This window comes from Artemia franciscana, chromosome 12 (assembly GCF_032884065.1).
Source record: "Artemia franciscana chromosome 12, ASM3288406v1, whole genome shotgun sequence".
Classification (NCBI taxonomy): Eukaryota; Metazoa; Arthropoda; class Branchiopoda; order Anostraca; family Artemiidae; genus Artemia; species Artemia franciscana.
In genome coordinates this window covers 732,831-747,122 of record NC_088874.1, presented here as the reverse complement: position 1 = coordinate 747,122, position 14,292 = coordinate 732,831, and the positions used below count along the sequence as shown (strand labels likewise).

Sequence of the window (14,292 nt, the reverse complement as noted above, 5' to 3'; positions counted from 1 at the left end):
AAAAAAATAATATACAAATTTCATTTTAATAATTTATGTGCGGAGAGCCAAAACCAAACATGCATTAATTCAAAAACGTTCAGAAATTAAATAAAAAAACTATTTTTTTTAGCTGAAAGTAAGGAGCGACATTAAAACTTAAAACGAACAGAAATTACTCCGTATATGAAATGGGTTGTCCCCTCCGCAATCCCTCGCTCTTTACGCTAAAGTTTGTCTCTGCCACAATTCTGTTTTTCAAAATAATTAAAAGCTTTAGCGTAAAGAGCGAGGGATTGCGGAGGGGACAACCCATTTCATATACGGAGTAATTTCTGTTCGTTACGTCGCTCCTTACTTTCAGCTAAAAAAAATAGTTTTTTTTTTTATTTAATCAGCTAAAAAAAACTAGTTTTTTTATGTAATCAACACAATAGCGCGTATTGGCTTAGTTTAGAGAAGTGTTTTTGCTTCGAATAATTTTCTCCCATCAGACCGTTTTGTACAAGGGAAAGTTGTAGAGAATATACGAAAGGCTTACTTCACCGTCAATTCTTAGATATAGTGTCATTTTAAGAGCTTAAACCGATTAAAGGATGACCTGCAACTTTATCAACGCACCAGACTCCCCGGACATTCCTGCAGCCTAGCATGGTGTTGGATGCAAATTTTGAGACAGCTATTTTCAGAAAAATGATTGAAAGGCCAATAGAATGTTCTTCTAGGGGCGACGAGATAAGTGTAGTTCAAAGGGCAAGGGCAAAACTTATACAGTTGCCCTGATTTCCACCTGAAATGCTCTTTTTAAACATTTTCATATATAGTTCACATATTTACTCTTTAAACAAGTTTGCGCCACAGAAATACAACCCAGTAAACAAATAAACATTCAACTGGGGATGAATCCATTTATTTAGACAGTGAAAACAAGTATATATATATATAGCAAAGCTGAGATTTCTTTCTATGAAATATTAACGCTTACACTAACAAAATGTTAATGAAACGAAAAAAGACAATAACTGAACTTCGTTGAACAGACTAGTATCCATAATCCTTTTCTTGAAGGTTGACGTTGAAAAGGTTAAAGGTGGAAAGGTGACGCTGGGTAACGAAAATACTGATCAAGTGAACAGCTTCACTTGCCTTGGTAGTATCATAGGCAGCGCAATAGCGCTGACTAAGTAAAGAGCGGTGTGGGCACAATGTATTGTTTGTTCTTTTTTTTCTTTTTTTTTAGACCAGGGCACTTCATATCAAAGAAGTTGTCGTAGAAACTTTGAAAAGGACTCATTCGATTGGAAATAGTCAAAGTGGTCCTGTGGTGGCGCAGTGGATTTGACCTTAGCTTGGTAATACGGGACCCAGAGGTCGAATCATGCTGCAGGAATGCACTGCAGGGCCGACGCAGGGACCTTTGTAGTCAAGAAGCGTCGTTAATTCTTAAATAAATAATAAAAACTAGTCAAAGTGATCTGGGAGCCACCGCCCCACGCTATATCTCCCAAATGTACCCGATAAACACTTTGAAGTAGCCATTGGTTCAAAAATAGTCCGAAGATCATATAACAAGGCCTTTGGGGTTGACAAAATCCTCCAGATTCCGAGGGTACGAATTGTAAGTTATGTTTCAGGGAATATAAGGCCCTTATAGAAGGAGTGATCGTGTGAACTTTAGAAGAGTCTCATTTAGCAATCGGAAATAAATTATTTAAAGACAGCTTTCGTAGTCGTAGATGTAAAATCACAAACTAAATGTCGCTGTCATTTACAAACCTAGTCGTAAGGTATTTTGTTAAAGGCACTGGGTAGAAAAATGGCATGAATAAATTGTTAACTCAATTAGTTCTGCAAGGCACAGGCACTAACATGTTCTTCTTTCTGGTATTAGCTACTGAGTTAGCAGCAGGGGTAGAAAATGTCAGTGCTTGGGGCTAGCAAGGAGAAATTGCCCGAAACGTAATATCAACTGAAACCTCATATCTCTAAGAGCTGCAGTCTTTAAAGACTCAGGAGCAGACTTATAATCTACAGACTTTTTCTCCATGGATGATTTTAACTCCCCTGTTTTGAACTCCTTCCGCACCATCACTTAGATACTCAATATTATGAATCTGAGGCCCTCAAACGGGTAATGTATCTTCTAACATTGGACGTATGTATGTTAGATATGCCTTTTTAAGCTGATTTACTGGGAAATCCAAGCAACAAATTGCAATCAAAGAACGTAGTGCACAGTTGCCTTTACGGAATAGCCTTTGAACGTGAGCACTAAATGAGCAATCAGTGCTGAAATTTACTCCCAGGACTGTAAATCTTACGACTTGGTATTGCTTTCATTGATCTACAATGTATTTGTACTGCATTCCTCTTTGAATTCCGTTAATAGGTCAGTACTAAATTGGGGCGTACCTTGTGTTGTATCTACTGTGAACTTAAGAAGCGCAGATAGATCGTCTACGTATTTTAATTGGTCATCCATGTTATCAACAACATAATCAATTACCGAAAAGAAAGGTAGAGCGGCCAATTCGGTGCCTTCAGGGGCTCCATGTGTAATCTTTTCCCAGTAAGAGTCAAAATCGCCTTGAAAGAGGGTTTAGAGCCGATGGTACCGGGAACATAGGAAGTCAATAACAAGCAGTAAGCTATGTTAACATGCACACATTCTTTCAAGATTCGTAGCAACCATGAGGTCCTTAATCAAATCAAATGCTTTCCTTTAAGCTCAACAATATCAAATCTACAATATCGGGTTTGTGCTTTCACAGGAATGCACTTTGTTGATATCATTGATCAAACAGTTCGTGGCAACGCACTGTAAGTAAGGATCGACTCTGCTCAGTAGTAACCAAAACTCTAAGAAAAACGGAATTTTTCTGACAATAGATTTGGCTTTTTATAGTGATTCCAAATATACAAAATTCATTAAGTTTAATGTTACCAATCAAAAGCTACACTCCTGAGAAAATTTGTCCTACTTTCAAAAAAGGAGGAAAATATTGTAACCAACAAGTAGCAAATCAGCGGAAGTATCTCCAGATTTGAGCCATTGTACGTTCAGATGATAATGTCTAACTAAATGCACTGTGGTACTACACCATTATAAACAAATATACTTTTGATGGTCAAGTGAATTTTCAGCTTGCAACACAAGTTCACGGTAAATAAAGGACTGTGGCAAGGCTCGGCGCGATTAAAATTGCTCTTAACTGATCACAGCTTTTGGGACGCTAAACCTTTGGAACGACACGTGCATAAGCTTGTTTCGAAGGCTGGGGGAACGACTGATCATTGAAGCACTGACTAATGACCGTAGATAACGGTTTTGCAAGAACATAGCATACTCAAGCAAAAGTTTTACTGGCAACTCGCCAAGAGAGGTAGCACAGTTATTTCGAAGTTTCCGCTTCTCCCTGTAAACTTTGTACTAAGAAACTTGATTTATTTCATCGCATTCGCAGTCTTCTATCAGAGTATTCGACTCAAATTCACTCAATGACGGATATGTGGTACAGATTTCGGTAAAAAAAACTAACTTTTTGTGCTGATATCAAGTTCTCATCTCTTTTCAGCATCCGTAGTTCACTGCTAACATATTTTCTAGTCATCTATCGGACTGCCGAATGCCACTTACTCGAATTACTATCAAGCAGTTAGACATTTTTCTCAATAACATACGTCCTTTTAGCATGTCTACTGACATTAACATTGCGGTTCCGTAACTTTTTCGCAGCTGAAATACACCCTGAAGTATGTAGTTAGCATCTAAGTTTGATCAGTCGCTTCAGCTCTTTTGTGATCCACGGCTCGTCCGATTCAAAAATTGGCAATACTTTATTCGGGAAAAGTTAATGAAACTTCTCGAGAAGCAGGGAATTGGATGGTTCAACTTCAAGGTTCAAGCCAGGAAATGAGTAATTACCAATCCACCGGTCAAAGACGCATAGAGTCCTGGTTCAGTGGCGAATTGTCACTTTGCTTCTTTTTGGTTTGGGCCCATTGAGAGAGGAAGACGGTGAATGTTCAATATCAACCGCATTGGATTACCGCTGTTTGTTGGTCTGGTTGAAGTTGCCTCCAGCAATAAATGTAGGAGTCGCATATGCACGACAAACTGTTTGGTAACATCATAGGCACCACTACTCTATGATAGTTAGAAATATCACTGAAAATTTTAAAGGAGCTATATCGATCCAAAAATTAAAATTCTGGTGACCCTTTTAAGAGTAGAAGGATATTGGAGGGTAAGCAGTCTTTCTCTAAAGCCCATTCATTTTCCAAACGCATTCAGTCAAGATTTAGAGACAGTCATTTTGTTCAGCATATTAAAATGGTCCAGCAACTGTGTCTTTAGGAATATTGGGTATCTCAATCCCCCACAATTATGCAATTGGCCTACTATACTTTAAAACTGAATATTACTCTAAACTAAGTCAAAAGCATTGTGTTTATGGCTGCCAACTATGGATTCTAATAAAAAAAATCGAAAAGATATAAAATATTATATTTCCCGTGAAAAAGACTTAAAAAGTGCATATAACGTTCAGGTCTTGAGAAGGCACTCTTTTCAGCGATATTCATGTTACTTTTTACTCGTTTTGGGTTTGACTCGGTCATTTATTGTAATTTCTGCTCGTTTGAGTTTTTTGTTTATTTATTGATAATGATTTGCGGTAGTTTTACGCTTGGAAGATTTTTGGACTTTATTTCTAGTCATTTTTGGCTTAATGGAGCTGTTAGCATTTTCTTGAATAAAGATTTAAAAGGTAGAATAGCCAAGGCTCAGGGTGTTTTTGTTTTTTTTACAGTTTAAGAAGGGCTTGGGAGAACAGAAAGGTAAGTCTACAAACCAAGATTTATACAACATTTTTGGTAAATAAGATTTGCTGTAATCCTAAGAATAGCACATCACGGAAAATATAAGAACATACAAGTATAAAATAGATGATGATTTGCTAGACCTTTTCCAGAGAAATTGCCTATGGATTGTTCTGGGTAACCAGCTTACTGAACGTATTTTGAACCCTAGGCTGTTCGAAAAGTTTTGGTTGATCCCGTTTTCTAGGACTATACTGGGAGAAAGGTTGAGATGGCTAGGGCACGTTCTGCGAATACAGGATGAAATATGGCAGAAGATTGTCCTTTTTGGCCAACCGTCTAGGGGTAGACAGAAAGCAGGTCGTCCCCGGTTGGGGAGGCAAAATGTTGTAAAGAAGGGTTTACAGGAATGGGAACTTCCTGGGAGGGTGCAACGAGGGAGCTTTTGAATAGATTAGGATTGAGGAGCAGAGTGCGTTTCTGTGTTGGCCTCAGGCGGCCTGTTGCTGTGGTGAGTTGTTAATATTAGTAGTAGTAGTTGAAGGATGGGAAAGAGGAAGACAATCTTTAGACCAGCATATTATGGGCACCATATCAAATTTTTCCTCATGAAATTGCGTGTGCATTCTAAATGACCATCTCAAAAAAAAAAACATTTGCGTACTTTTTGATAGCAGGAAAATATGTAGACATTGTGATATTTCAGGTGGCAGGTCCGTATATCTTCTGAAAATGTGTTTGGTGCTTCAAATCACTACCAGGATGTGATTTGGCATTCATGCATCTTCTCTGGCAATATATTTCTATTGAAGACTATTTTGACACGAACATTTGTATACACTAAGAGCCACCACGTATGAGGGATAAGAGAATCCTATAGGGAGCTGTATAGAATGTATTATAGTGAATGCCTAACCTAATTTAACCTAACCCAATCAAAATACAATTTCTATATTTTCAATATTTAATAAAAATATACCTACAGCATAGATTTCAACTGAACCTAAGCTAAGTGTTCTTAAGTACTGGCAGGTATAAACTCGTTATTCTCTTGTCTTGCAGATCCAAGTTTTCGAGTTTGTACTGGCTAATACACAAGTACCCAGTTTTATTATAGTTTACAGATTTTACTACATTTTTTTTTTTTTTTTTTTTTTTTTTTTTTTTTTTTTTTTTTTTTTTTTTTTTTTTTTTTTTTTTTACAAAAACTTGACATCAATCTTTAAACATTTGCAGTTAGTTGGCAATAATGCCTACATACTACAGCCTATTAACTATAGACTCACCTACCTTTGGCATAAAGTTTATTAAGACTGTGAGCGTTACTGAAAACTGGCTTCTGAAGAATTCAATATCGTTTTGTTTTAATGAAATTCCTTGAATCCAAGTAGTCTTTGATAGAACCATGTATGACGAAGAAGCGCAAAATTCCAAGAGTAAGGCAGCAAGTAGTCTATAACACTCGGAATGATCACACTGCATATTTCTGGATGAAACAGCAAAATAAATTCCAGTCCACGTGAAGAGTGATTCAGCTGAAAATAAAAAAAGACAAAACTATTAATCATTTGGCATGTTAAATAGCTCTTTCATATTTTATTGAATTATATTTTTTTTAAATGAATCTTATTTAATTTGCAAAAGCCAAGATGTTTTATTTTCCGTTTTTTAAAGATGATCGGCGTTCACTCCAATGCAGTTCCGTGTGAGAAGTGATTGGGCCACACATCAAGGTTTACTGGGAGATTTCTTGTGCTCTTCTCCGCCACTTCACGTGGACTGATTTGGCTTTGAAAGGCCCAAATAATTTTAAGCTATTCCCCTAGGACTGTGGGGGCCATTTTGACCAGGAGGCATACTTTTTGCATGCTCTGGACAAAATTTTTGAATCTAAATTTTGATTCGATCCCATGGGAGTACCTGGGGGCAAAGAAAGCACAGGAGGGGCTGGTTGCTTCCAACCACTTTAGGCTATTAATAGGGACGCTAAAACTATTTAATTTCGGTTAAAAGAGCCCTAAAAATTTTACAATGAGGTTTTCCATACAAAGTAGCTGGTGCTGTATGGCTAGTAGCAGGTAAGGTTTAGAATCAAGAGTTAGGTATAATTGTGACTTTGTCCTGTTTACATGGAATGGATTACTTTGATGGACTCATTCCAAGGAAAGCAGCAAATAATATGATAGAATATGGCATTAAATGGGAAGGTAAATCTCTCCTTGACTTAGATTATATTGATAATTTCGGTGTTCTAAAGAAAAATATTATTAAAATAAAATGGCCTGATATTTAGAGGTTTTGAGGGTTAAGGATGCGAGAACAGGATTGAAAATTAATGTTAAGAGGCTTAAGTTACTTAAACTGATGATGCTTAGTAAGAAAAAGATCATTCTTAAGATTGCAATACAGGAAACCACGGTTATGACAGTTGGCAATTATGTATGTGTGGTATGGATGTTAAGACGAATCAAATATCTTCTAGATGAAATGTCTAGTCATATTCTTATGTGCCTGTTGGAATAATTATTTATCAAACTATAAGTCATACGAAATATATAGTTCCATCCCACTTGCTATGACGAAAGGGATGTTAAGATTGTCATGTCGTGTTTACAGAGGAAGGACGAGAGGCTGTTTATAGTCATCTATCTGAACCCCAACAGCAATCTTATTGAAATAAGGATAGAGTAAAGAATTGAAAAGATTGGGATGGAGGAGGAGTGTGTCCAGCCGTGTTGGGATCAGGTGCTTTTAGATCTGTGTGTATGCACACTTTCCTATCAACGGGTTTCATATGTGGTTTGTGCCCTGTTTGAAGTTGATTTTCTTTTATTGCCTTGATTTGTTGTAAAACACATTCAAGATGTGTAATTTTTATAATCTGTCTACAAAACGAATGTTTTCATTTTAAATAGTTGTCAGATTGTCGTCTTCTTCTTTGAAACACAGCCAAAAAAGATACTTTGTGGAACAATTTATTGCTCTTTTCAACTTGGGTCTCGACAGCTCTGAAAGGGGGAAAGCAATTTTTACATCACCTTCTTGACGTCACCACAAAAAGGTCTATCTTTAGCTATTACAAGGAAGTAATGCGTCTCCTTCACTTCAATTTATTCCATGTAAAACCTACACAAGTACGATTTTGTAATTTATGATGAAATGGTGGAAATACTTCAGTCTAAACATGGTCGTAAAAAATTCAATTTGCCTTGCTTTAAAGAAAACTTGTTAAACACGCTTGGCTTTTAAGGCCAAACCTTCACAGCTACAAATTGTGGGCCGCTTTAAAGGAGATCTTTATCCTCCAAGGCACAATTGCGACTTCGTCCTCTTTACATGGAATGGATTATTTTGACGGATGTCGTCCCAAGGAACGCAGCAAACATTATGATAGAATATGGTACCAAATGGGGTGGTAAAACTCTCCTTGACTTAGATTATGTGGATTATTTCGGTGTTCTAAAGAAAAATACTATTAAAATAAAATGAACTGATATTTAGAGATTTTGAGAGTTCAATATGCGAGAACAGGATTGTTATCAAACTCCTTACTCGTTACTTTGTAAAGCATTGAAACTAAGATTAAGGAAATCAAATAAAATTTATATTGCTGGGCGTTATTGAGGAAGGCTGCAAGGGATGTACGCTCCTAAGTAATATTAAATAAAAAAAAAAGTTTTTTTAAATGAAAGTAAGGAACGACATTGAAACTTAAAACGAACAGGAATTACTCCGTATATGAAAGGGGCTTTTCCTTCTCAACGCCCCGCTCTTTACGCTAAAGTTTGACTCTTTCTCTTAACTCTACATTTTAAAACAGTAAAAACCTTTAGCGTAAAGAGCGGGGCGTTGAAAGTAAAAAAAAACAAAAAAAAAAAAAAACAAATAAAAACGCATCCATGATCTGCCTTCTGGCGAAAAATACAAAATTCCACATTTTTGTAGATAGGAGCTTGAAACTTCTACATTAGGGTTCTCTGTTCAGTAGATCTTCTTCTATATTGTGGGTAACCATCATTGCCAGTAATTGTGTTGGATACTAAAAGTCGAGGATATTGCTTTGTGCACCTTCCTTTGGCCATGCATGGTGAATTTTCGTTCAGTGCACCGCAAGGTCCATGTATCATATTTTTTACAAAAATATCATGTAGCCCCTTATCGACATTTTCATCAGGTATTTCAGCGGAAATCACATCATCAATTTCGTTCGAAGTAATTTTTTTATGTAGCCAGATCAGTATATGTGCGTCTGGCAAACCTCGTTTTTGCCATTCCACTGAGTACATCCAGCATCGCACTGACCTAAACACTTCAAAATTTACTATGTAGTTTATCAGTGATTTCAACTTTTGCCGGAAGACACGGGCCGTAATGTCATGTCTATGAACCGCCGATTGTCCTTGAAGTAAAAGCTGCAGTATCTCGTCCCAAGATTGATTACATGTAAATGTAATAAATAAATCTGGACGACCATAGAGACGAACATACGCAATAGCATCTTGAGCATATTCATGCATATGACGGGGAATGCCAGCATATGACGAAGGTAAAATTGTTATTGATTCAGGCGGATATATAGCAAACGTTCTGATTCAATTTTAGCATACATATCAACGACGAATTGGTGAAACAATTGACGGCATTTTAAAATATAATTTTCTTCATCCTGCCGAATCATTAGTCTATAGGAATAATAATGCATTGCACTGCATTTCTTATTCATTTCTTTGTTAGTGGCTGGATTCATCAATTTAATATTAAAGTGATGGCCGTCGGCTCCATCCCAAAAAATGATAGGATATTGTAGGGCATCGTAGCATCGATGAGTTTCACCAATTCTTAAAACCTGAGCGTTTCGCTTATGAAGAATAATATCTCGTAGTAAAAACTGATCACCGACCATAACGATTGCCACTTCGTCGATAGTTGGAGCATTGTATCTACGCACATGTTGGCCAGGAGGCGTTTTGTCAGCGGAAATAATAATTTTATGCGTATCAATAGGCATCAAATCAATGGCTGTTTTGAACAGACGCACTAAATTATTATTTTCGTGGAAAAGATTTTGCAATTGGGAAACGATTGTCCTTTCAACGTTGGAAGAAATTTCGCAACGTGCATTCAATTCAGAATTTCTATCACTGATGAAGTACAATTGTAAAAATTTATTATTCTCGCCTGAGAATGGTAGAAGGGACCCTGCTCTATGATAAATTTGCCCTTTTACTTTGAAAGTAGACATTAATTGATCTGGATTTTCGATTTGGGCTCCAAACGACGTCATTTGGAAACATGAGTTATATTTTCTGATTTGTGACAAAAAACGCTTAGATTCTGACGTAGTTCCAGTAAGGAAAGTCTTTAATGGCTCTGGTGGTGCAGTCAATAGAGGAAGTTTAACTTTTCCTGAGGCGCAACACATTCCCATTGTTTCACCATTGAATTTCAAGGCCTTGCAATAGGGACAAATTTTAGACATAGTCCCGATTTGAACACATCTACTCAAGCTATAATCATCGACTGGGCTGTACCTGAATGCCAGGCGATAACTTTCAGGTTGCTCTGATTCCTCGGCACGCTTTCTTTTCTTACTTTCTCTATCAGCAGCAAGCCTGATTTCTTGCTGTTTTTGTGATTCCTCGGCACGCCTTCTTTTTTCACTTTCTCTTTTAGCAGCAAGTCTGGTTTCATGTTGCTCTGGTAGTTCCTCGGCATGCCTTCTTTTTTCACTTTCTCTTTTAGCAGCAAGTCTGGTTTCATGTTGCTCTGGTAGTTCCTCGGCAAGCCTTCTTTTTTCACTTTCTCTTTTAGCAGCAAGTCTGGTTTCGCGTTGCTCTGGTAGTTCATCGGCACGCTTTCTGTTCTTTCTTTCTCTATCAGCCTCAAGCCTGTTTCCTTACTGTTCTTTTGATTCCTCGGCACGCTTTCTTTTCTTACTTTCTCTATCAGCCTCAAGCCTGTTTCCTTACTGTTCTTTTGATTCCTCGGCACGCTTTCTTTCCTTACTTTCTCTATCAGCAGCAAGTTTTTTGGCATAGACTCTTTGAGAATCTTCCTCGGCTGTTGCCATTGTAAGTTCATCAGTCATTTTACAGTTAAACACTAATAGATTTCTACTTGAACGCATGTCTTAAATATCTTTAATGACGTCACCGTCATAACAAAAATGACGACAACTAACTTCATGACGTCAGTCAACACACAAACATGACGTCACCCGACAGACAGACCCACTCATCCACAGACAGCTTATTTATATATATATATATGTATATATATATATATATATATATATATATATATATATATATATATATATATATATATACATATATATTTTAGGTGAGACGCATTGTGCTTTACGTTACTGCATTAATGAATAATCAGTGTCAAATCAATTCCTATCTAGGCTTACATACTGATAAAATAGCAATTTATCATCAAGTCTTATTTGGGCTGCATCCCATATGCTCAGGATATTTATTATGAAGTAAGAAAAATCCGTATACATACATAATTTAAAAGAATAGACAAGAGACAAGGAGCTGAGCTAAAAAAAGAAACAAATTTCAATCTTCACATTATTTTTCTCATTGTTTTAATCATTTTAAGTGTTCCAAGCATTCTAGTAAAAATTAAATAGCAGATTTATGTCGTTAAGAAAGGTCAAATTCAATTATAAAATGATTTATGTTTACTAAACGAGGATTTATGTCACGAAAAGAGATTCATAAGTAAGATAAAACTGAACAATTGGACTGGTATCATTTCTTGCATCAGTGAAGATCCAAATACTGATAGTCAAGAGCTCTCAAACATTTTGCAAGTAAGGAGCAGCTCGGCCCAATTGTAAGTGTAACTCTAAAACAAGTTGTCCTGACAACAAAAATATATCAAAAAGTTTGGCTTCTATGCTGGTTTCAAATACATAAGATTCATAAGGTTTAATGCTACAAACCAAAAGCTACGAGCCTGAGAACATTTGCCTGATTCTTGAAAAAATAAGAAAAAAAAAACCAAAAAGTTACGTGATCTTAATAAAAATCATACGATTAGATTCAGCATACCAGAGAACTTGACTGGAAAGGTTTTAAACTCCTGTCTACAATTAAATAAAAAAACATGTTTTTTTTTAACGGAAAGGAAGGTGCGACATTAAAACTTAAAACGAACAGAAATTACTTTGTGTATGAAAGGGGATGCTTCCTCATCAACGCCCCACTCTTTACGCTAAAGTTTGACTCTTTCTCTTAACTCTACTTTTTAAAACAGTAAAAACTTTAGCGTAAAGAGCGGGTGTTGATGAGGAAGCATCCCTTTTCATATACGAAGTAATTTCTGTCCATTTTAAGTTGTAATGTCGCTCCTTACTTTCTGTTAAAAAAAACTTGTTTTTTTATTTTACTAGCTGTTGGGGTGGCGCTTCGCGCCACCCCAACACCTAGTTGGTGGGGGTGCTTCGCCCCCCAGGCCCTCCCGCGCGCGTAAGTCGTTACGCGCCATATTAGTTACGCGCCATTGTAGTTGTTTCCCTGTGTCCCACCTGTGAATATAGATAAAAGAGAAAAGATTTCTCTTTTCGTTATAGATATATATGTTTTTAACTACGTAAAACTTGCGAATATACAACATTCTTCGATGTCCCATTGTCTGTGCATATAAATAGATTGTCATGTTTACCGACTCTTGAACATGCAACATAAAATTGTCCATCGGAAAAACAATCCGTATTCAGATCTATACCTCATTATTCTAATGATTGCCCTTGAGCTTTGTTTATGGTGATTGCTAATCGAACATTCCCTGTGTCCCGGTCGTCATTTATATTCCCAGTATCCCGGTCGTCATTTGTGTCCCAGTGTCCCAGTCTGTAATTTCTCTTTGAGCGTCCTGTTCGTCATTTATATTTCCTGTGTCCCGGTCGTCATTTATATCTCCCGGTCGTTATTTGTGTCCCAGTGCCCCAGTTTGTAATTTTTCTTTGAGTGTCCCGGTCGTCATTTGTATTCCCTGTGTCCCGGCTTTCAGTTTTCTTTTTCTCCTTTATTTTTCATTTTTTTTCTTTTTTTAGTTTTTTTTCTTTTTCAGTTTTTAGTTTTTTATTAGTTTTTAGTTTGTTTTTTTTTATTTTTTTTTGTAGTTTACCTTTTTTTAGTTTTTTTAGTTTTTTTTCTTTTTTAGTTTTTAGTTTGTTACCTTTTTTGTTTTTGTTTTTTAGTTTTATAGCTTTTTTAGTTTTTTTTTAGTATTTTATTTTAGTTTTTTTGTAGTTTTTACCTTTCTTAGTTTTTTTCTTCTTTTGTATTAATGCTAAAGCCAAGGCTCAAAGCTGGAGCCTCTCGGACCTAGAACCTGAAACATAACGCTTAACCAACTCAGCTACTTCGGCTTGAATACATTCGTTTTGAGCAGCTTCCTCGGGTGTTGCCATTGTAGGTTCTTCAGTCATTTTACAATTAGAAATTTCTCTTTCAAAATATTCTTACAATTAAAAATTTGTCTTTGAACGATATTCTTAAATACCTGTGTCCTGGTCGTCATTTATATTCCCTGTGTCCCGGTATCCCAGTCTGTAATTTCTCTTTGAGTGTCCCGGTCGTCATTTATATTCCCTCTGTCCCGGTCGTCATTTGTGTCCCGGTCTGTAATTTCTCTTTGAGTGTTTTTTCTTTTTAGCTTTTTTTTAGTTTTTTACCTTTTTTCTTTTTTCAGTTTTCTTTTTCTTCTTTATTTTTCAGCGTCACTATGAAATACATATCGCCGAACCTTTGTTTTTTTTTAAACTAAAATATGGTAGGCATTGATGTCCTTATCCAAGTCGAAATCCCAAACCCCAATCATCATCGCTATCATTTTCAGTTTTGATATATTTTGACTCTCGCTGTCCAGGTGGATTTTCATCTAGCTGCGCGGTTTTGCGTTCTTTAGCCGCAAGCCTGTTTTCTTGCTGTTCTTATGATTCCTCGGCACGCTTTCTTTTCTTACTTTCTCTATCAGCCGCAAGTTTTTTGGCATTGACTCTTTGAGCAGCTACCTCGGCTATTGCCATTGTAGGTTCTTCAGTCATTTTACAATTAAACATTTTTCCGTCCACGATCTTCTTACAATTAAAAATTTGTCTTTGAACGATTTTCTGAAATACTTTTAGCCTTCTTTTTTCACTTTCTCTTTTAGCAGCAAGTCTGGTTTCGCGTTGCTCTTGTGATTCCTCGGCACGCTTTCTTTTCTTACTTTCTCTATCAGCAGCAAGTTTTTTGGCATAGACTCTTTGAGCAGCTTCCTCGGCTGTTGACATTGTAGGTTCTTCAGTCATTTTACAATTAAACATTTTTCCGTGAACGAGTGTCTTAAATACCTTTAATGACGTCATCGTCATAATGACGACATGCCAACCTTCTGACATGACGTCACTCGACACACAGACAACTTATTTTTATATATACAGATTTTTGAACGTTTTTGAATCAATGCATGTTTTGACTTTGGCTCTCC

At 36.6% G+C, this 14,292-nt stretch overlaps 1 protein-coding gene across 3 annotated transcripts in view; it reads right to left on the bottom strand.

The window, feature by feature from the left end:
• The window catches only part of LOC136033548 (metabotropic glycine receptor-like), a 129,131-nt gene that overhangs the window by 64,720 nt on the left and 50,119 nt on the right, over positions 1-14,292 (bottom strand). For all 3 annotated transcript variants that reach the window (XM_065714289.1, XM_065714290.1, XM_065714291.1), the window contains one exon: positions 6,091-6,335. In XM_065714289.1, the coding sequence (XP_065570361.1) occupies positions 6,091-6,335 (245 nt within the window). The remainder of the gene's footprint in view (positions 1-6,090; positions 6,336-14,292) is intronic.